Here is a 22,172-nt window from a genome sequence, read left to right as displayed (position 1 = left end):
GGACTCTAGGTCAACCCATAGGAAAACCCCAAAACAAAGCCAAGCCTCGGCCAAATGGTTAAAATTTTTCTTCAGGGTCCAGGCCAGCAAGCTATTGTAGTTGCTGCCGGTATGCAGACCTGAAACTGCAATAGTCCCACTAGATCTAAACTGAGTAAGGGAACACATAGGCCGGTATCCAGGAGAGTGCACACTCTGGAAAATACACCTACACCTGGTTTGGAACAGTCAAATCACAACCGATCAAAATAAACATCTGATTAAATGGTCAGAGATAGCAGGAACTGCAGATGCTGGAGAATCCGAGACAACAAGGTGCAGAGCTGGATGAACACAGCAGGCCAAGCAGCATCATAGGAGTAGAAAGGCTGACATTTCGGGCCTAGACCCTTCATCAGAAAATGGTCACCTGGTTCTACTGGAGGTCGATACCGGTGTGGCCGTTTCAGCCATCACAGAATCAGTCTTTAACAAAATTCGCTCTCAACTTCAACCCTTAAGCTTGCGCGAGACCTACACTGAGAACCGATATCAGAGAATCTTTACAGATTAAAAGTATAATTTCAATTCCAGTCTCTTATGAGGAGCAGCTCATTCAGTTACTGCTGACTGTAGTGAAAGGGCCCAAGCACTAACTCTCTTTGGACATGCATGCAGGTAACTTCATTTCATTAGGTAAATAATCTGATCGCTCCTATTTTAGTCTAAAATGGATAACCTCACACTTGTTTACATTGAACTCCATCTACTGCCAGTTTTGCCCATTCACTTAGTCGACCAGTATCCCTTTATTTTATGCTATCATGTACATATCTACAATGCCACTTAACTTTGTGTCATCAGCAGATTTGGATATATGGCTTTCAATGCCACTATCCAAGTTGTTAATAAATAATGTGAATAATTGAGACCCTGACAAAGATCCTTGTGGGACACCACATCCTGCTAATTTGAGTAGCTACCCAATACCCCTATTTTCTGTCACCTGCCACTCAACCAATTTCCCAGCCATGTCGGTAATATGTCCTTAATTCTGTGAGTTACCTTAGTTAACAGTTTGTTATGTAGAATTTATCAAATGCCTTCTGGAAATCCATATAAACAACATCCATAGGCATTTCCCTGTCCACTACCTTAGTCATCTCTTCAAAACAATCAGTGAGGTTTGCCAGACTTGACCTGCCTGTTATGAATCCATGCTGGCTCTCCATGATTAACTGAAAATTTTCAAGGTGTTCAGTTACCCCATCCTTAATGATAGACCCCACCTCTTTGGAGGGATGTGTGTAATGCTGCTATGTATGGATTCTCTCAGCAACAATTGGGTGAAGCATATTTCAGAATGTTCAACATAGACAGGTCGTAATAGGCATACTTTCAGATCAGCCGTCTCAGGCTTCCTTTCCCTATGACTGACTGGTCTTTTCAGCCCCAGAAGTAGAACATTCTACCCATATGAGGAGAAGATTACATCCCTAAAGGGAGAATAAAATTTGAGATGTGATATTGAAAATAAAATCAAGCCCTACGAACGGTTCCAATAGGAAAGTCTGTCTTTGTGTTTATCTGTATCCACAGCTGTCTTAAATAATTGACCATTATATTTAATAGGTATGTGAACAAAGATTTAGCATCAATGTACGTCATCAATTCAACGTCCATAACTACAAGGTGCCAACCTTCTGTGATCATTGTGGCTCCCTTCTGTATGGGCTGATGAGGCAAGGGAAGCAGTGTAAAGGTAATCCCGTCCGTAAGGCACTCTGTCTTTACTTCCTGAAGTAAATGAGAAAAGTAGAGTTTGTACATTTACAGAGAGCAGGTGGTTATGGCAACAGACAAAGTGAAATAGCAGGCACTGATTTTTAGCAATACAGACAGGATTTTCAAATGTGTAAAAGGTAGGGGATTTAATTATCTTGACAACTTGACAGTTCCCTTGATTTAACAATGAGTTTATCCATTTTTTACACACATTCATTTATACTTGATCCTAAAGGGCACTTGACTTCCCCCACAGGGCACTTACCCTGCCCCAAAAGTGTCCTTGAAACTATCAAGAAGGAATAGTAACTCTCCAAAAGGGTTCCCTACATTTCTATGAACTCTAGCAGCTCTAGACCTTCTCCTGAAAAGTGTGTAAAGTACACGTGTCATGCTTTTGACATCCCAGTTGTGGAAATTGAATCTAATTTAAGGCAGTTATATTTTTTCATGTATAACGGACCCCATGACCTCAGATGTGCAAAGAACAAATTGCTCCTAATCCTCACTATGTCCAAATTAAAGTTTTTGAAGACTATATTGAGAATGTGGTCCTGAAGCATCTATTTCACTCAATGTTTAATCCTGTTTCCTCAATGCTGTTTGCAGGGCAGTGCTTCTGAAATGTGTATAAAATCAATTAATAATTCTGTTCGAGCCAATCAGGTAGAACTCGTCTGAGTTAAAATGTCACCAAAATAATTTTGTCCAGAAACAATCTGCTAACAGCCATTTGACGCTGTCACCAAAATCAAAATGAACACTACTGAACTGTATTGACATTTTAAAGTTGAATTAAGATTCTGTCTCTGTGTTTAAGTGGACTTTCAAAGATCACAGAAGTTTTCTTTGAAAAGAGGAGCATGAGAAAACCTTCCTACATCCCAAGGTAGATGTTGCTAGCAGACTGCATTTCTTTTGGTCAACAATTCTTTTGGTCAACTTGCTGCCATTGGAATAGTAACAGGAATGACAAAAAGATTACAATCAGGAATAAATAGAGGGTGTTGAATTCTACCAGCTGTATACCTCTTCAACTCTGAGCTGTTCTAAAAAACACAACCAAAAGATAAATTCCTTCTCGGACTTAATTACAGGATTGTGGTAATGAACTGGAGTGTCTGTCACTAATACAGACAATCAGCACAGTGTGGTCCCTTTTAATAATAGCCGTTTAATAGATGCCCTGTCAGCGTAGGAATCCTGAGATCGTACAGACTCCTTTATCAAGAGAGTCAGTGGCCTGCTGATGGTTATGTGAAGAGAGTCAGAGCGGCTGAGAGAGCTTGTGTTATTTCCTGGATATCTATCAAGATCTGGTCAATATGAAGGTGTTACATAATATGCTGGACATGTAGAATTCCACAGGGAAGTTGTTTTTTCCCTTTGGCAGTTTTAAAGAACTGATATTCCTGACTCGGGTTTATTCTCCGTGAAACACTTACATAAAATAATGTCTCTCCTCTTGACAGTTTGCAAAATGAACATTCACATACGTTGTGAGAACAACGTTGCCCCAAGCTGTGGAGTAAACTCTGTGGAACTCGCTAGGAAGCTGGCAGAGATGGGACTCAGTGCAGGAGGCATCTCCACTTTAAAGAGGAGGCAGACGGTAAGGATGATGCTGAACTGCCTCACTGCTATTTCTAACATTGAATAATGGAGGTTTGCACTTGTAATCAATGGCGAATGATGCTGTCAGTGATGCAGTCCTTGTTTTGGCTGCCCTGTTTTCTACATTATAATCTCAAAAAGCTGTTCTTTGGCTCATGTGTTTTGCATCCTGAGATTGAAAATATGCTACAGAAATATAGCCGTTGTTTATTCCAATTCCACACTTCCATTGGGAACCATGCCTATCAATAACCATGCCTGGAATTTCAGGTGGATGATTTCCAACTATCTTAATTAGACTTCCCTAAAACTGATGGATGGCACAAATCTCTTAACGCTTATTCTTATTCTGTACAAACTTATGTGGCTCTGGAAACAAAGCACATCTATCTTGTACACACTGAGCCTTTTGGACTCCATTGGCGGGAGGAACTGGCCTGGGCTTCGGTTCCAGCTCATTGTCCTGGCCCCACTGGTTGCTGATAAGAACAGGATTGGATACAGTTGTGTTGTTTCAGATGCGCACATGAATAAGCACCAGACAGACAGACAGGAGAGCGAGGACTGTCCAACAGTGATTCAAATTGCATAGAGAAGTGATTGGAGAGAAAAGAAAATGGCGCAGAGTTATAGTGGTTAATCCAGATCGAATGTGTGTCTATGTGTAAGTGTCCATTTGTATGTGAGTGTGTGTGTGAGTCACAAGTGTACACTCTCCTTGCTGTGTAGGTGCACAAATGAGAGTATTAAGCTCCGTATACTGTATAGAAACAACGTTGGCTGCAATGCAAGGCATCAGACTGGGGGAATAGAATGGAGAGGGAAGAGATTGGCAGGAAGAACAAAATCCCATTAGAAATCTGGCATGTGTTTAAAGCACCCTACATTCAGATGGTGTCTCTGTACAGCCTGACGGGGTGAGCGTATATAAAACCAGGAACAAAGTTGCTGCCCCAGGGCCTTCTCAACGCTACAGAGGAGATTGAGGCAACCTGGCACTGGGTTGCAGGTTCTGGGAATACAAAACAGGACTTGATCATGGAGCTCAGTATTTTTCACAGTTATTCCCAAATTGTACTATCATACAAAGCTCTACACCAGCAATGCAAAGTTCTATATTTATGATGCAGACCTCTTTCGCTATATTCCTCATTGAAAGAAATTGTATATTGTAGGACACCAACTTTATGTTATTGCATGTTTGTTCTCGAACAGAAATTCTGACAAAAGAAGCATTGCCAGTGTTGGTATCACGTTGCGAGGATCAGGTGTTGGCTGTGACTCAGTCACAAAGTACAGTTTTAAGCAATACAAAAGAAACAATGGCAAGATTGTGAAGGAAGAGCAGGGTGTGGGACTAATTAGAAGTTCTTTTAGGGAGGTACTCTGTTACAATATTGATGGGTTAATGGACAAATTCCTTACTATGTGATTTTATGAAATAATCTCTGTCCCTGAGAAAACATTTTGTTTCACTCTGACAGTTGTATAATCCAGGAGCATTAATTAACTGGTATGAGTTATTCAGTCCACTGTGTGAGACAATAACTCTTTGTATCTATCTTTTCTCGAAAAAGAGGCAAAGTCGTCAAAGCCACGAAGAAAACGAGGCCCTAGGTAATGCAGTCGAGAACAGTAACAGCCAGCAAGTACAACGTAAACTGGGCATTGATGATTTCACCTTCATCAGTGTCCTAGGGAAAGGTAGCTTTGGGAAGGTAAGTGACACCCATAAACCAGAGAAGCCATGAGCAATAGGACCGAATTTTCCTCTGGGCTCAAGAAATCCTGACCTGTGCACTTCTGCTGTACGCCAACTGCACGTTCGACCCATACATGACTTCACAAGCTATTTTCAACTGCGTTTTTCAACTCTGACTCCAGCATCGGCAGTTCTTACTATCTTCAACTGGGATCAGATTTGCAGTGCAGTTTGTGACCCACATTGGCATGTGGTTGCGGAAGCAGGCCATTTAGAAAGCCAACCTCAGTTCTCCAACACTGCAGCCCAGCTCCTAACAGTGCTTGCAAACCTCTCAAAACCACCTCTCTCCCCTCCATCGCTGCTACCCTATGCCCTACGCACCTCAGAATCCATGCAACGTCGAGGAAAAATATTTCATATTTCTTGGGGGGAGAAAGTAAATCTCTCATGACCTTAAGAAAAAGCCTCTGTATCACTGAGACTGAGAAGAAATGCTTTCTGCCATGTGAAAATATCCTTGTAATATTCACATTTTTTTTTTAGCTTTGATCAACAACTCAGAAATCACATACAAGGAACAATCTGTTATCACAAACCTTTGTAGCTCATCCTCCCACCCAGCTTTGCATCATCTGAAACCCTGCCCAACCACATTAGCAAATACTCCATCAAGGCCCTCAGTCTGGTCCTGCCCAGGGCTAACCTGTCCACTTTGTACTGTTTCCTATGTCTCACTAATCTGAAACCTTTCCTCTCATACCGTCTTCTTTTTCACTTGCATCCTAACTCCCTATATTCTACTTTCAGGACCTCATCCCTCGTTTTAACTTTTGATATGGGTTGTGGTATACATCAGGACCAATGGCTGTTCATCCTCCCAGTCCAGGATACACTGTAGCTGCTTCATAATGTCCTTGACCCTAGCACCTGGGAAACAATATATCATCATGCAATCTTGCATGCAGCCACAGAAATGTCTATCGAATCCCCAGTCACTGTAGCCTTCCCACAGTACTCCTCCCTCCTCTCCAGTGCAGCAGATACCAATCATGGTGCAATGAATTTGGCTGTAGTTACTGTCCTCTGAGAGGCTGTGTCCCCCATTAGTATCCAAAGCAGTCAAATAAAACGAAGAACTGTGGATGCTGGAGATCTGAACCAAACAAAAACAAAAAGTGCTGGAGAAACTCAGCAGGCCTGGCACCATCTGTGCAGAGAAAGCAGAGTTGACATTTCGAGTCCAGTGACCCTTCTTCAGAACTGCCGTACTGTTCTGAAGAAGGGTCACTGGACTCAAAACATTGATTGTCTTATTGAGTTCCTCCAGCAATTTCTGTTTTTGTTTGTATCCGAAGCAGAGGATTTTAAAAAAATGTAGTGTATGGGGTGGGTAAAAAACAGGAGATTGGCAGAAGGTAACGATGTTTATTTAATGAGCCAGTGCAGACACAATGGGCCAAATGGTCTCCTCCTGCACCATAACTATTCTCTGATTCCTCCAAAAAAAAGCTAAGTGTGGCCATGCACAGACTGAAGCTTGGCTCTGCACCCAGACATACGTTCAACCATTGGCTAATAATATTATCTAGTAGAGTCATGTAAGATGCTGGAACAAAACAAACCACCACACACACTGCTTGCTGTTTGCTTTGCTCAGCATATGGTAGTGGAATGACAACAGGCCTGCTGCTAATCTTTTATTATTTATGAACCAATCTGTTATTGTGAAGCAATTCAGTTATATTCTCCACAGCACTGAGAGTAACATGACTATCACGAACAAACCTAGTTCTGGCAGCGTTATCATTTTTCCTCCTTAAACAAAATAATCAGCACATTATCTGGAGGCAAGTTCAGGTCCCATGATCTTGCTTCTGCCTGATTGTGTTCAAGTTTTTCAGATGGGGTTGCCAGGTGCAGGGAATATTAGTGTTCTTTTTGATGATTGGAAACACAGTCTAGAGCAAAGAATTTATTACACTACAAACTTTTAAATTTGTTTTAGAAGTCAGTTTGCACACTTTGTTTTAATGTTATGGGTCTACATCCTGAGAGTTATCCTTATCATAATAGGTTAACAGTCAGGAAATGTTTTTATAACATCAACTACAAGATTGAATTCAGCTTTGATTGTGCTTAAAATTAGGTTTGTAGCTTTTTAGTGTAACTAAATACATGATTCATTATCATCTTCAAGAGAAGAGAAGTCAAAACAGAGATTTCTTTCAATTTTTTTTAGGAAGAATAGCAGTACATAATCAGATTAAACACATTTTAACAGGCTAAACCATTTAGAGAAAAATAAAGTGTTCATTTGTTTCTCTGTTTTGTATTGAGCAGAAATGTCACTTTCATAACTTGCTGTCTGACCCCAGGTAATGCTGGCTGAGTTAAAAGGCACTGAAGATGTTTACGCTGTGAAAATATTGAAGAAAGACATGATTCTCCAAGATGATGATGTGGAGTGTACGATGACTGAGAAACGGATCCTGTCACTGGCCAGAAATCACCCGTACCTTACACAAATCTTCTGTTGCTTCCAGAGTGTGGTAAGCATTACAGAGATCAATTAAATCAGATCCTATTACAAAGAGTGTCTCCGTTAAATGCCTTGCCTCATCCAGACCACATTATAATTTTTCCACATTCTGATTCAACATGATAGAATGAGATCCTTCTGGAAACCAAAGATAGTCAAGTGTGTGCATATTTTGTCCTGCATGCCTGGTATAGTAAAATGTTAAACAAGGGAATTAATATTGTGAGCATTATGTAGTATTTCCAGCACAGAAAATGGCCATTCAGCCCAACTGGTACATTCTGCACCAGTGTTTACGCCATTCCAACACCATCTAATCCCATCATCATATCCTTCTTTCTCCCTCATTTCTAGTGTCTTGATCTCCCTTTAAATGCATCAATGCTAGTCACCTCAGCTACACAATTGTGTTCCATTTGCTAACCATCATTGGGTAAAGAAATTACTTCTGAATTCTCAATATTGAATAATTAGATTATATTGATGGTTTCTCGTCTCACCCATGAGTGGAAACTTCTTTTCTCTTTTCTCTTTTTGAGAGAAAACAGCTCCAGTCTGTTCAATCTTTCCTGATAGGTAAAACTTGCCGGTTCTGTTATCATTCCAGTAAATATGTTTAACACTTTCCCCAACACCTCTATAGCTTCCTATACAATAAGAAACCAGAATTCTTGCCGCTCATCTCATTTTCCTGCCCGAGATTCAACTGCTCCAATTTCCTCCTCATGAGGCTCCTGACCTTAATTCAGCCCAAATCTCGTCGCACACTTTGTCACCCCACTAAATCCTGGCCACCTTCCAGTCCCATCATTACTGTGTTCACTAGCTCCCAAGTATTTGCAATAAACTTAAAACCCTAGCATTTATTTTCAACTGTTTCCAAAGCCTTGCACTGTCTGATCTCTGTAACCTCCTTCACCCTTAAGTACTTTACTGCACCCACCTTCAGCTACTTTTTTAAATTCATTCACGGGATGAGAGCGTCACTGGCTAGGCCAGTAATTATTGCCCATCTCTAATTGCCCAGAGGGTAGTTGGGAGTCGACCACATTGCTGTGGAGTGACATCTGGGCCAGACCAGGAAAAGATGGGTTTCCTTCCCTAAAGGATACTAGTGAACCAGATGGGTTTTCCCTTGACAGTCAACACTGGTTTCATGGTCATCGTTAGACTGTTAATTCCAGATTTTTAATTGAATCCAAATTCCACTATCTGCCATGGTGGGATTCAATCCTGGGTCGCCGGATTATTGGGTCTCCAGATTAATATTCTAATGATAATACCATTAGGTCATTGCCTCTCCTGTGCACATATAATTCTGTGTCCATCGGGAGAGCATGAAAAGCTGGGCAGTTCCTATCGTGTTTACTTTGAAAGGTAGTTTCCCTTTACTGCTCAAGAGAGTCATCCCAACTCCACCAAGAAGAATAATGACATTGTAAACGTCAGTGAAAGAAGTAAATCATGGATGGGCTGGTGGTGGGGAATGATGAAGAGAATACTAAGCCCTGGTAGTTTGTGAAAAAATACTGCAGTCCTTTTGTTGTGCTTGACCCATTTCCCATGTTATTGCTTGTGCAGTACTTATGCCCTAACAGCAGAGGGATCTAGCAGCATTACACAGCTCACTTGATAACTGAGTTTAGGTTATTGTACAAATAGGAGAGTCTGAAAATAATTAGTATTTGATGTTTTTTAAAAGTACCTTTTAATGAAGATTGGGTTCATTATTGTCATCATGTGACTTGACTGGTTGATATATCTCCGAGTTTACAATAGCCAAAATTTTATGTCAGGAGAAATTGTGGGCAGAATCTAACCGGGCTCTGAGCAATGTGGGCATGCTCACGATAAGTGGTAGAATCAGATGGTCACCTCGATGCCAAGATCATCTCTATGCAACTTCTGCCCCACTTTCCCCCTCACCCCTCACCCCCCACACCCCATCTTTTGCCCGAGTGGCATGGTGAGATTCTTGCCAGAGGAGTTCCCAATTGACGCTTTTTGTTGCTTGTTAAACAGCATGTTAACAGCTTAACTCACCATAAGTTGTGATCTTACCAAACTTGGCGTAAAAACCTACCGTTGGGTAAATGTGACAGAAATCAGAATGGGTTCCCGGAGGGTTCAGCTATCTGTTTACTCCAGAGGACATCCATGTTGGACACTGGGCTCCAACAGCTCAGGACAACTCCAGCCCAATGCACTCCACATCCAAGGACATTGGCATTCGACAGATGCCAGCCTCTCACGGCACATCTCTGATGCATTTACAGGGCACTTCAGTGCTGCAAATTGGGCTGCACTGGCACTTACCTACATTGTAATACTTTGACTCTCAATGATTTGTGCCCAGCTCATCGACTGAAGCAAGCTGCCAACTCCAGGCTCTTCATTCCCTATCATAGTCCTCACTCACTCTGAGCCTACCTGGATGCTTGCAGCATCCCTGCCTTGCATTTTTGTCCTTTGCTGTCTCAAACTGAGGTACTAGGCTCACATTACTGCCATTTGGCATAGACACAAAACCTGGCCAGAGAGTGGTGAGATGCTCAAAGAACAGCACATAGTAAGATGGGGCAGATATACGCTGCGATTATCACAGCAAGGGCTCAAATGGTGAGTATAGTAAAATACTGTGAGAAAACTCATTCAGTCAAAAGGTCAGAATCACTCCGCCAAATGTAATGCAACTCACACTAAGCCAAAAACAATGGCGAGATTTCAACAGTTACTTTCACACATTTTCCCTTTTCCACAGTGATTAGAAATGCATTTTAGCACAACATCCTCAATGAGGGATTTGGGTCTTGTCTGAATCAGTCAAGGAATTGTGTATTTTGTTAACCAATCAGACTGAAGAAGTTTTATAGGGCCCCTCTGAGTTTGAATACTGAATACAATGCCAAATCTGGTACAGAAGCAAAATAAAGAAGAAAGAAAGATTAGCTTATAGGGGAAAATAAAAGAAACATAAAAAGATTTTAAAATTTTTATTTTACATTTTAGAAATCTGAAACAATATCAAAGGATTTAGGATTGAGCTGAGGAGGAACTTCTTCACCCAAAGGGTTGTGAATCTGTGGAATTCTCTGCCCAGTGAAGCAGCTGCGGCTACATAGTTAAATGTTTTTAAGGCAGAGATAGATAGATTTTTGAACAGGAAAGGAATTAAGAATTATGATGAATGGGCAGAGAAGTGGAGCTGACTCCACGAAAAGAACAGCCGTGATCTTATTGAATGGCGGAGCAGGCTCGACAGGCCCACTGGCCTATTCCTGCTCCTGTTTCTTATGCTTTTATGTACTTAAAGAGATTCCATCCTATACAAGTTCACTTTCAATGCCAGAAAGGTCATCTGCACGTACTTACGACTTATTACCCCATTCGAAATCCACTTCCCCACAAGCCTTCACTTTTTTATGAAAAGTTCAATGGGTAATTGATGACTAATTACTCCAACTTCACACACTGTGTGTGTTGCAACTGATTATTTCATCTCTGGGTTAGATACCCACTGGAGGAGCAGGGCAACAGGGAAGCAACTTGCTGACTTCGACAGATTGAGATGCTGCCTGATTCACTGCTCATAACTGTGAGTGCTGAAGGCCTGAGATTTACAATAAGAAAAATAGTAAGGCTGTTTTGTTTTCGCCTAATGCTGCTGTCTTCAACAACACTATCCTTGAATAACCCTGAGGCATTTTATTGCTTTGATATTGTTCCTGTTTTAATTTGGACTCTAGGATATATATCAATAAACTGGTACCCATCATTCTCACCTAGTAAATTTGGCTGCCTTATCCCAGGAGCTAACTTGAAACCTCCAGTTTTTCGCAGATTTATGCCATAGCACTTGCATTTAGTTGGAACAATTCCAATCTTCAAAATCCAAATTAAGTTGAAGTCAATATAACAGTTGTTACTGAAAAATTGAAATGCACTGTTTCTTCATGTGACAAATTCCTGTGGGTGAAAATTGCATCATATTGATTCTGACAATGTGAATACTGATCATTCTCTTGTTAGAGGAAAGCAGAATGATAGAAAGAGGCGTTTTCAAACAACTGAACATGTGATGGTGGTGGTGTGTTATAGTTCACTCAGGAAGTCTAAGTTGCTATGGAAATGTGAATTTTATCTGCATTTCATAGTCTGGAGTTATGGATATGTGATGAACGGTATCTAATTTAAATATATTAGTTTCGTTTTTGGAGTTCGATTTCAAATTTGAGACAGATATGTGCTGGTTACTTCTCTGCAGGACTTCCTCTTAAGAAAAGAGAGAGGTCTAAGAGTCTTTCCGAAAAACTGAGGAGGTTAGTTCATTGTTATCAGAAAGCAAGTCACAACAGACTCTTGTGGTATTAATGGAAAGATGGTTATGCTGTTGGGTTTATGACCGGTAGAATCAAATATCAGGACATTACCTTTATTTTCAGTTCAGAAAAGTCTAGGATGAACACTTATTTTCTTTTTAAATTCAGTTCAGAACTTAAGAAGAAGACACCAGGTTGACATTTAGCAGTGTTTAATTCCTCTCCTAGACAAAGGAGTCAAGGCAGATCAGGGAACTTGTGATCTCATCAGAAGAGATTAATTTGTAAAACCTCCAAGCCAGGAGAGTTTGGTTAAAATCTGCAAAAGTTGAAGCTGTCGGATTTGCAAAATGTTCACCTTGGCGGACTTGGAAGGGATTCATCTATGATCCACACAGTCCATGATAAGGACGTTGTCAACAGTAAGTCAATTAGAACAAACAAGTTGAGATAGAGACCTTGAATCCCTGTAATGGATAGTGTCAGAAAACAAGTTGAGACTTTGTTGCTTGGGTTTTAAATAATTCTTTTATATATTAAACTTTTTTCTATTATTTTCTTTAAAAAAAGCCTACAGCCTCATGCAACTATGTCTCAGTGACTAAAGACTACATTAATGATCTAAACAAAAAGAATATAATCTATCAAACCAACTTTCATCCTGGGATCTGGCTTGTCCAATAGTACCATCATCTGGGATCATTACAGCTGGTATCAGTGTCAATGTTTCTTTGATCACCTGACTGAGTAGGAATCTCTCCCACTCTTCCTTCCTGTTATTGCATGTGTTATGAAGTTTTGCAGATTGATACTTAACATTCTTGGCTGCATTATGAATGCACTTTCCTTGATCTGAACATATAGCATTTGAAAAGCAATTCGAATCTTGTATACACTGTGGCTTAGTGATAATGTCACTGGGCTGGTAATCCTGAGGTCCAAGCTAATGGGTTCAAGTTCTGCTGTAGTAGCTGGTGAAATTTATATTCAATTAATAAATTGAAATTGAAAGCTCGCCTCTGTAATGGTTTATGAGGAGGTGATGGCCTAGTGGTATTATCACTGGACTGCGATCCAGAGACCCAGGTAATGGGGATCTGGGTTCAAATCCCACCATGGCAGACATTGGAATTTGCATTCAATAAAAATCTGGAATTTAGAATCTACTGATGACTATGAATCTATTGCCAATTGACAGAAAAACCCATCTAATTCACTAACGTCCTTCAGGGAAGGAAATCTGCCATCCTTGCCTCGTCTGGCCTACATTTGACTCCAGACCTACAGCAGTGTGGTTGACTCTTAACTGCGTCCCTGGGCAATTAGGGATGGGCAATGAATGCTGGAGTAGCTAGTGACATCCTCATCCATGAATTAATAAAACAAAAATGGTGCCAAAAAACTGTCATCAGTTGCTGTAAAAGCTCATTTGGTTCTTGAATGTCCTTCATACAGTCTGGCCTACACCTGATTCCATAATGTGTTTGCCTCTTAATTGTCGTCTGAAATGACCTGGCAAGGTAATCAGTTCAAAGGCAGTTAGGACATAAATTCTGACTTTTCCAGTGATTCCCACACCCCATGAAAGACTAAGCTAAACCTTCTTCTCAGAAATGATGATTGGCAGTTGGTCAATGGAAGTGTGTAAAGTGGATAGTCTCCAAATTACCGAGAAATGTAGATGTTTTCTTAAATGATTAATGCTCACTCATTTGTTTTTTGTTTGTGTATTTTTCTCTCTTGCTCTCATATGAATACGTATCCATATTATTGCCTACCAGATGGTCAGATTTGATCCTTCAGATTCAAGAAGGAGAAATAACTTCAGATGGTGCAGAACAGGAGTAAGACATTCAGTCCCTTGAGCCTGATCCAACATAACCTAGTTGAATGGTGAATCTCTGTATCAATTCCATCCACCCAACTCGATTCTGTAACCTTTAATTCGCTTAACTAATCCCAGTTTTAGCATTTTCAGAAATAATAATCAGATGTATTTAACAGAGTTGTCTGTGGTAGTGGGTACTTGAATATCAGCTCGATTGAGATTGAGGGGTAGCTTCCAGATCACCAGTGTCAGTGCTGAAAAATAATGAACTAAATTGAGGCTAATACAGATCAACAACAATGCTGTGTGAAGATTAAAATTTTAATTTTCTGGCAGCAGCTATTTCCAAACTAGGAGCCAGTGCTATTTCCAGGTTCACCAGTAGTTGGAAGAGTGACTTCGGACTGTCCTGTATCAATAATATACAAAACCTCCCCCTGCTACACAGGCAAAGATGCCTTGAGGTCATTTTTCTAATGAGACTTAAATTGTCTGTGTCATTATCTGATTGAGAAGGACGTTTTATTGAAGGCATTTTGTCAGCTGGCTCTTTGCACAAATAAGGAAGTATAACTTGCTCCAAGGACGATAACAAAGCTTTTACTTTAACCTTGCTGGATCAAATCTGAGTGATTCTGGATTGAGTGGAAGATGGGTCCACAATACAGTTCTCCCCTCCTCCTGCATGGCCTCGCCAGTAGCACCCACATTCCATAGCTACCTCCTTTTGTGGATAGTCAGAGGCATTTTCCCGGGGTGGAAAGTTCAACTACAAACGGGCACAGATTCAAGGTGAGAGGAGGAAAGTTTAGGGGAGAAATGCAGGGAAAATGTTTCACCCAGAGGGTGGTGGGTGCCTGGAATGACTGCCAGTGGAGATGGTGGAAGCAGGCACATTAGCAACATTTAAGGTATATCTTGATAGACACATGAACAGAAGGCGAACAGAGGGATAGAAACCGCGTATGGGCAATTAGTAGCTGGCCTAAATAAAGATTAGAAATCGATGCAGGCTTAGTGAGCTGAAGAGCCTATTCCTGTGCTGTATTGTATTTTGTGTGTGTGTCTATACGTCATTACATAGTATGCGTATATGTGTGCGCTTTGTGAGGTTTTTGTGTCTGCATGTACGTGTATAAAAATAAAACTCCTGTCTGGGGTCTGAAATACTACTGTCTGTTCTATTTTTAGATTTGCTTTGGTCCTGAGGGGATATTCAGAATGACAGAGACCGTGTGATGATCGGGGGATGGAATAGATATGTTGACAGTACACAAATACTCAATGTGCTTTTGTTTTTTAAAAAATAAATTGGTTGAGAAAACCAACAGGATTTTATTGTCCATTTCCAAACATGCTGAAAGAGGAAGAAGGATAAAGAGAGAGAGGAAAAGGTAGAAAGATAAGCAAAGAGAAAATGAGTGAGTTTGAGAGAGAATGAGAGATGACAGACTGAGAGAGACTGAAGTGACCGGAGAGAGAGGACTGATTAGAAACAAAGAGAGAGAAACAAAAATAGTGAGAAAATGTGCCATTGGTTTTTGGTTTTGCATTGAAAAATGATTCAAATTGCCCACTATCATTCAAGATTAACCTATTGCAATACACTCAGAAAACAGCAGAAAAGCAGTTGCTTTTCCTTACATAGAAAAGTGTGTGGATTTTGGAAATGAGATTCTTAAAAATAGCAGACATGAGTGGGCAGGATGCAGTCCTGGAGAGAACAGTAAAATCTTGGAACATCGTTTCATAAAATCAGAATTTGTTTTTATGTAATCACCATAAACCAGTATTCCCATCTAGGAGTTATCTCAAATGTCCATGCTAGCTGCCATTCAATTGTTTCCTATCTTTTTTTTTCATTTTCCAATTTATTTTCAGGGTGGAGGTCAGTAGATTTCTATTAGGTAAGTCTATCATGTAATATGAAGACCAAGTATATAAAGAGAGTTGAGGAACACATGAGCATCATCTAACAAAATGACTTGCTACTCCTGGTCATTGTTTTGCTTTTATTAATTTTCTCATGTTTGTTCTGTTTTATTTTTCCCTCGTTAAACCTTTCTGCTCACTCAAAACCATCCACTTTGACCATGCTTTTAGTCATTTTCTCTAATTCTCTCTCAGTGCTGAATGTCTGCTTTCAGCCCTGGTACTTTAAGACAAAGTAATAACATACCCTAATGTATCAATGCAAATGGTTTCTGCTCTGCAAGTACATCCATCAATTCTAAAAGCAGATGGATGGGGAAGCGCAGATGGAAGTGATGCACAAGTTGATCGGAATTAATTCTCAGCACCTCTTGAGATAGTCAGAACAAACTACAGAGAAGTGTTTTTTAACACGATGCACTGGGGATCGAGGATTTGACTTGGCCTGTTACACAATGACATTTTTTAAAAAGTGATTAATTAGTTGCTCATTGTGCCTCACTGTAGGGAAATCAAAGTCAAGAATAATTCTAAGGTGCAACACAACTAGGAGCCAGGATCTGTAGGCAAAAGATTTTCAATAAGAAGACATATTGTAAAGTCAATATGATCCCATTTAAAATGCATATTGCCCCTTTAAATACATTTTAGCATTATCTATATAGCAATCCTTGAGGCAGTTTAAGTAGTAAATTGAGGTTTTTGAAGTACAGGATGTGTTTTGCATTTTAACTAACAACACCAAAGTAGATGATCTTGTTGATGCTCTTTGTTATTTGTGGTTCCTTGCTATGCGCAATTTTGTTGCTGTTTCCTGGCATTACAACAGTGACTAAACTTCAAAAGTAATTCGTTGGCTGCAACGTGCTTTGGTACGTTTCTGAAATGTGAAAGGAGTCTCAAACTGGAAGATGCAAACTTAATATGCTATAAAGCCAGTGGTAGCAAGGATTAAATATGGTACTCAAAACGTAAGCCTTCCTGCTCTTATGATGCTGCTTGGCCTGCTGTGTTCATCCAGCTCTACACCTTGTTATCTCAGATTCTCCAGCATCTGCAGTTCCTACTATCTCTTAAATATGGTACAACAGGTTTAGCTAAACAGTTTCCATTATTAATGGAGACATATGTTTCGGAGGTGGGAACTGCATACGCTCATAAAATCTTCGTGCAGAATAATTAAAGTTGTAAGAAACATTTAACTACCAAAGCTAGAGGCACTAAAATTGTGGTTCAGCTGATAGCATTCTCACTTCTGGGTTAGAAGGTTGTGGGATGAAGTCCACTCCAGGTCTTGAGTACAACAATGCTTGCTAGTATTTCAGTGCTGTACTGAGAAAGTAAAGTCACCATAGTCTTACCAGACCATAGGGCAGTTCTGTCATTAGACAGAGACAGCTGTTGGTGGTTCAACCTGAGGGTCACCACGCCCCAGGTTAGATGAGAGGTTGAGAAGAAGAATCCTCATGGTTATCTCAGCCCAAGCAGGAAATGAACCTACACTGTTGGTATCACTCTGCATCGCACACCAGCCATCTGCCAACACAGCTGCTAACCAAACTCTTACATTAAACTGTTAACCCATATGTTCAGCTATGCCTGTGTCTGCCCTCTCACATGCGTTCAAAATATCCCATTATACTATTTGAGGAAGAGCAGAGGAGTTACCTCCAATGGTCTGGTCAATATTTGCCCCTCAACTGCATTCACCAAAGTAGATTATCTGATTGTTATTGCATTGCTGTTTGTGGGAACTTGCTTTGTGTAAATTAGCCTCTGTATTTCCCATATTTTAAGAATGGCTTTACATCAAAAGTAATTCATTGGTTGTAAAGCATTTTGGGAAGCCCTGAAGCCATGGGAGGTACTGTATAAAAGCAAGTCTTTCTTTAAATCTTGCATATAAGGTACTATCAATGACTGAAATTATAATTAATTCCATGACGCTGTGAGACTACTAAATGTTGCTTTCATTAACTGTTGTTTGGCTTTTTGACCTTCAGGATTCAGTATTGATTTTCTTTTCTCCCTAAACCCCTTCAACTCTGTACCTTCCTGCCGACCTTCAAACCCTTTTCAAACCGATACCTTCAATCAAATTTTCTTTCACCTTTGTGTGGACTTAGCAGCCTCTCCCTTTCTCCTTTGTCAGTGCCGTGAAATGTTTTTCTGCAATAAGGGTGTTTTGTAAGTACAAGTTTTTGTCATTATTGGAACACCAAAACTAATGTTTTAAGAAAGTGTTGCTGTTTAAAACTACATTAAACTTTTCTATGGTATATCCTTGCTCTTAAATCTTTTTGTGTATGATTCTGTTTTTCCATCCTTCCCTTTGCTTCTCCCTGCTTATTTTTGATTTGTATCTGACACTATCTCCCGCTGTTGTCTGTTTCAGCTTTTTGTCTTGGTTGGGAACTATATTGTTCTATGGCAGGGAGCAGGCTGCAGACTGCTTTTGGCATTGAAGTTGCAGGAGACCCACATGCAACAGCTAGCTCCATTTCCAATCTCTACTCCCCTCAATACTTGTGTTTCTTACCTTACTACGTTTGACACCTCTTGACACTTCACCCTCCCACCACTCAGTCCTCCTCCTGTTGTCCCTTAACTTCCACCACCATCCTATCTCACTCTCTTTGAATGATATGCTTAGTCTGGGCTCCACTCTCACTCAGTACGACAGGTTTGAGAACTGATTATCTGCCTTTAAATTTGACCCCAGACCAGGGGAAGAATGAAAGTGGGTGCAAGCAAAAAACAGCAGCTGGCATTGTGGTTGCCTGGTTGCGTTCTAGTTCTGGGCCATTTAAGCAGAGACAGGTGGTGGATAGCCATTTCTGACTCATTTAGAGTCTTTCTAGCAACCAGTTTAAGTGTCTATATGCTGACCTTCAATTACTGCAGTGACAATTTTGGTTTTTCTCCCTGTGTTCTGAAGTGGGAGTTGAATAACAACCTTCTGACTCAGGGTAAGAGGGCTTCCAACTAACAAACAACAAGCCCTAAACATCTGACTGTAATGATACATCATTATGTTAAAATGGCATCATCCTCTACAATGGAAATTATCTATACGCTATTAACAGTACGCTACCTTGGCAATATGGTCATCTTTGTAAGAATCAGATGTTTGGTGGAATGGTATTTCCACACTTGAAATTGCCAAATAGATATCAAACAAGCAAATAAAATATAAAACCATCTGGAATAATTCTAGAAACTTTATTTTGCCTAACGAGTCCATGAAGTCAATGGTCAGTTAAGGGATATTTTAGCTTTCCATTCAAATGAAAGTGACTGGTTCAAAATGTCAGCAAGTTGTGACAGCTCATAAATTATAAGACCATAAGACATAGGAGCAGAAATAAGGCCATTTGGCCCATCGAGTCTGCTCCGCCATTCAATCATGGCTGATAAGCTCCTCAACCCTATTCTCCCGCTTTCTCCCTGTAACCCTTGATCCTCTTGATAATCAAGAATTTATCTATCTCAGTCTTAAATGTACTCAATGACCTGGCCTTCACAGCCTTCTGTGGCAGTGAATTCCAGAGATTCACCACGCTCTGGCTGAAGAAGTTTCTCCTTATCTCCATTCTAAAAGGACTTCCCTTTACTCTAAGGCTGTGCCCTCGGGTCCTAGACTCTCCTACTGATGGAAGCATCTTCCCAACATCCACTTTGTCCAGGCCATTCAGTATTCTGTAAGTTTCAATAAGATGCCCCCTCATCCTTCTAAACTCCAATGAGTATAGTCCCAGAGTCCTCAAACATTCCTCATATGTTAAGCTTTCCATTCCTGGGACCATTCTCATGAACCTCCTCTGAACCCGCTCCTTCCTGAGATATGGGGCCCAAAACTGCATGCAGTACTCCAAATGTGGCCTGACCAGAGCCTTATAAAACCTCAGTAGTACATCCCTGCTTTTATATTCAAGTCCTCTCTAAAATAAATGCCAACATTGCATTTGCCTTCCTGACTACTGACTCAACTTGCAAGTTTACCTTGAGAGAATCCTGGACTAGAACTCCCAAGTCTCTTTGCACTTCAGAATTCTGAATTTTCTCCCCATTTAGAAAATAGTCCATGCTTTTATTCTTCTTACCAAAGTGCATGACCTCACACTTTCCTGTGTTGTACTCCATCTGCCACTTCTTTGCTCACTCTCCTAACCTGTCCAAATACTTCTGCAGCCTCCCCACCTCCTCAATACTACCTGTCCCGCCACCTATCTTTGTATCGTCTGCAAACTTAGCCAGAATGCCCACAGTTCCTTCATCTAGATCATTAATGTACAAAGTGAAAAGTTGTGGTCCCAGCACTGACCCTTGCAGAACTCCACTTGTCACCGGCTCCCATCCTGAGAAAGACCCTTTTGTTCCCACTCTCTGCTTTCTGCCAGACAGCCAATCTTCTATCCATCCTAGTACCTTGCTTCTAACACCATGGGCCCTTATCTTACTCAGCAGCCTCCTGTGCGGCACCTTGTCAAAGGCCTTCTTGAAGACCAGGTAGATAATATCCATTGGCTCTCCTTGGTCTATCTTGCCCTTTACTTCCTCAAAGAATTCTAGCAGATTTGACAGGCATGACCTCCCCTTGATGAAACCATGCTGACTTTGCCCTGCTTTACCATACACTTCCAAATATTCAGAAATCTCATCCTTTACAATGGACTCCAAAATCTTACCCACGACCGAGGTTAGGCTAATCGGCCTGTAATTTTCCATCTTTTGCGTTACTCCCTTTTTAAACAGTCCTCTGGGACCCTCCTTGACTCTAGCAATTCCTGAAAGATTACCACTAACGCTTCCACTATCTCTTCAGCTATCTCCTTAAGAACTCTGGGGTGTAGTCCATTTGGTCCAGGTGATTTATCCACCTTCAGGCCAATCAGTTTTACCAGCACCTTCTCCTTGGTAATGGCCACCATACTTAACTCTGCCCCCTGACTCTGTTGAATTTTTGGGATATTACTCGTGTCTTCCACCGTGAAGACTGACGCAAAGTAATTATTCATTTCCTCAGCCATTTCCTTGTTCCCCACTACCATCTCTCCACCGTCATTTTCCAGTGGTCCAATATCCACTTCTGCCTCTCTTTTGCCGTTTATCTATCTAAAGAAACTCTTACAGTCTTCATTTATTTTACTGGCTAGCTTACCCTCATATTTAATCTTCTCCCTCCTTATTTCTTTTTTTGTTGCCCTCTATTGGTCTTTGTAAGCTTCCCAGTCCTCTGGTTTCCCACTGCCCTTCGCCACATTATATGCTTTCTCTTTTGCTTTTATGCTATCCCTGGCTTCCTTAGTCAGCCATGGTTGCCTCATCCTCCCTGTACCATGCTTCTTTTTCCTAGGGATGAAATTTTGTTGTGTCTCCTGAATTACTGCCAGAAACTCCTGCTATTGCTGTTCCACAGTCTTTCCTGCTAGGCTCCTCTTCCAGTCAATTCTGCCCAGCTCCTCCATCATACCTCTGTAGTCACCTTTATTCAGCTGTAATACTGTTACCTCTGATTCTATCTTCTCCCTCTCAAATTGCAGAGTAAATTCTATCATCTTATGATTACTGCCTCCTAAGGGTTCCTTTACCTTAAGCTCCCTTATCAGGTCTGCTGTTATCCTGTTAATCCTATTATCCTATAAATTATCCTAATAACTGATTGGAACACACAATTCCAGCTAAACCTGTACCTGAGGTCCAATAGCTGCCCTTTTTGATCCCAGTTCCCACCTTCAAATGTGTGCATGAAGCACTGAAGGTTAAGTCAGAAAGGGAAATTAATATATTTTGACAGAACAGCTCATTACAGAATATTAGAAGGTTCAGTCAGGAAACACAAGTTTAGACAATAATTATGAGGCGTTGGGATTCCAGTAACTGATTTACCCAGTAATTTCTACAAATGAACTTTTTTGAAAATAGTTTGGAAATTGCACTGTGTAATAAATACAGGCTCAATGTTCTAAGCCAGACTTCATGGCTGATGTATATACCCATATCCGTGACAAAACATAAATCATTTGGACATTCCTATTGCTTTTTCCTTTATCATTTGTGAATGATTTGTCAAAGTTTAAAATGTTTTATTATCTTCAACTTCACTCGCATAGAAATTGAATAGTAGTGTTCTCGATTTACAAGGTAAAATGGCAAGTGAGGTTCTTATGTGGCCAATGGCTGGTAATACAGCACCTACCTTATTGGCACATTGTCCTGCATTAGCATTCTGGATGTGCACCTGAGACCTGTTTGAGAATCCCTTTGCAAAATTCTGTTAATCTCTGCAGTGAGTTTCTTTGTGTGTTTGATGGGTGCGGTTTGACTGCTGCCTTTTCCCACATTTGGTAAACGTGATTACACTTCAAATGTGAGACAACAAGGTGTGGAGCTGGACGAACACAGCAGGCCAAGCAGCACCAGAGGAGCAGGAAGGCCGACGTTTCAGGCCTAGACCCTTCTTCAGAAATG

The 22,172-nt window shown here is 40.7% G+C and overlaps 1 protein-coding gene across 3 annotated transcripts in view; it reads left to right on the top strand.

The window, feature by feature from the left end:
• The window catches only part of prkcha (protein kinase C, eta, a), a 204,034-nt gene that overhangs the window by 135,990 nt on the left and 45,872 nt on the right, over window positions 1-22,172 (top strand). For all 3 annotated transcript variants that reach the window (XM_048599997.1, XM_048599999.1, XM_048599998.1), the window contains 4 exons: window positions 1,612-1,741; window positions 3,237-3,376; window positions 4,956-5,096; window positions 7,459-7,632. In XM_048599997.1, coding sequence (XP_048455954.1) covers window positions 1,612-1,741; window positions 3,237-3,376; window positions 4,956-5,096; window positions 7,459-7,632 — 585 coding nt within the window. The remainder of the gene's footprint in view (window positions 1-1,611; window positions 1,742-3,236; window positions 3,377-4,955; window positions 5,097-7,458; window positions 7,633-22,172) is intronic.

The sequence above is a fragment of the Rhincodon typus genome, chromosome 8, assembly GCF_021869965.1.
Source record: "Rhincodon typus isolate 14 chromosome 8, sRhiTyp1.1, whole genome shotgun sequence".
In the NCBI taxonomy this organism is placed as follows: domain Eukaryota; kingdom Metazoa; phylum Chordata; class Chondrichthyes; order Orectolobiformes; family Rhincodontidae; genus Rhincodon; species Rhincodon typus.
Note: the sequence above shows the minus strand (reverse complement) of the source record. Positions and strands in the feature narration are given on the sequence as shown.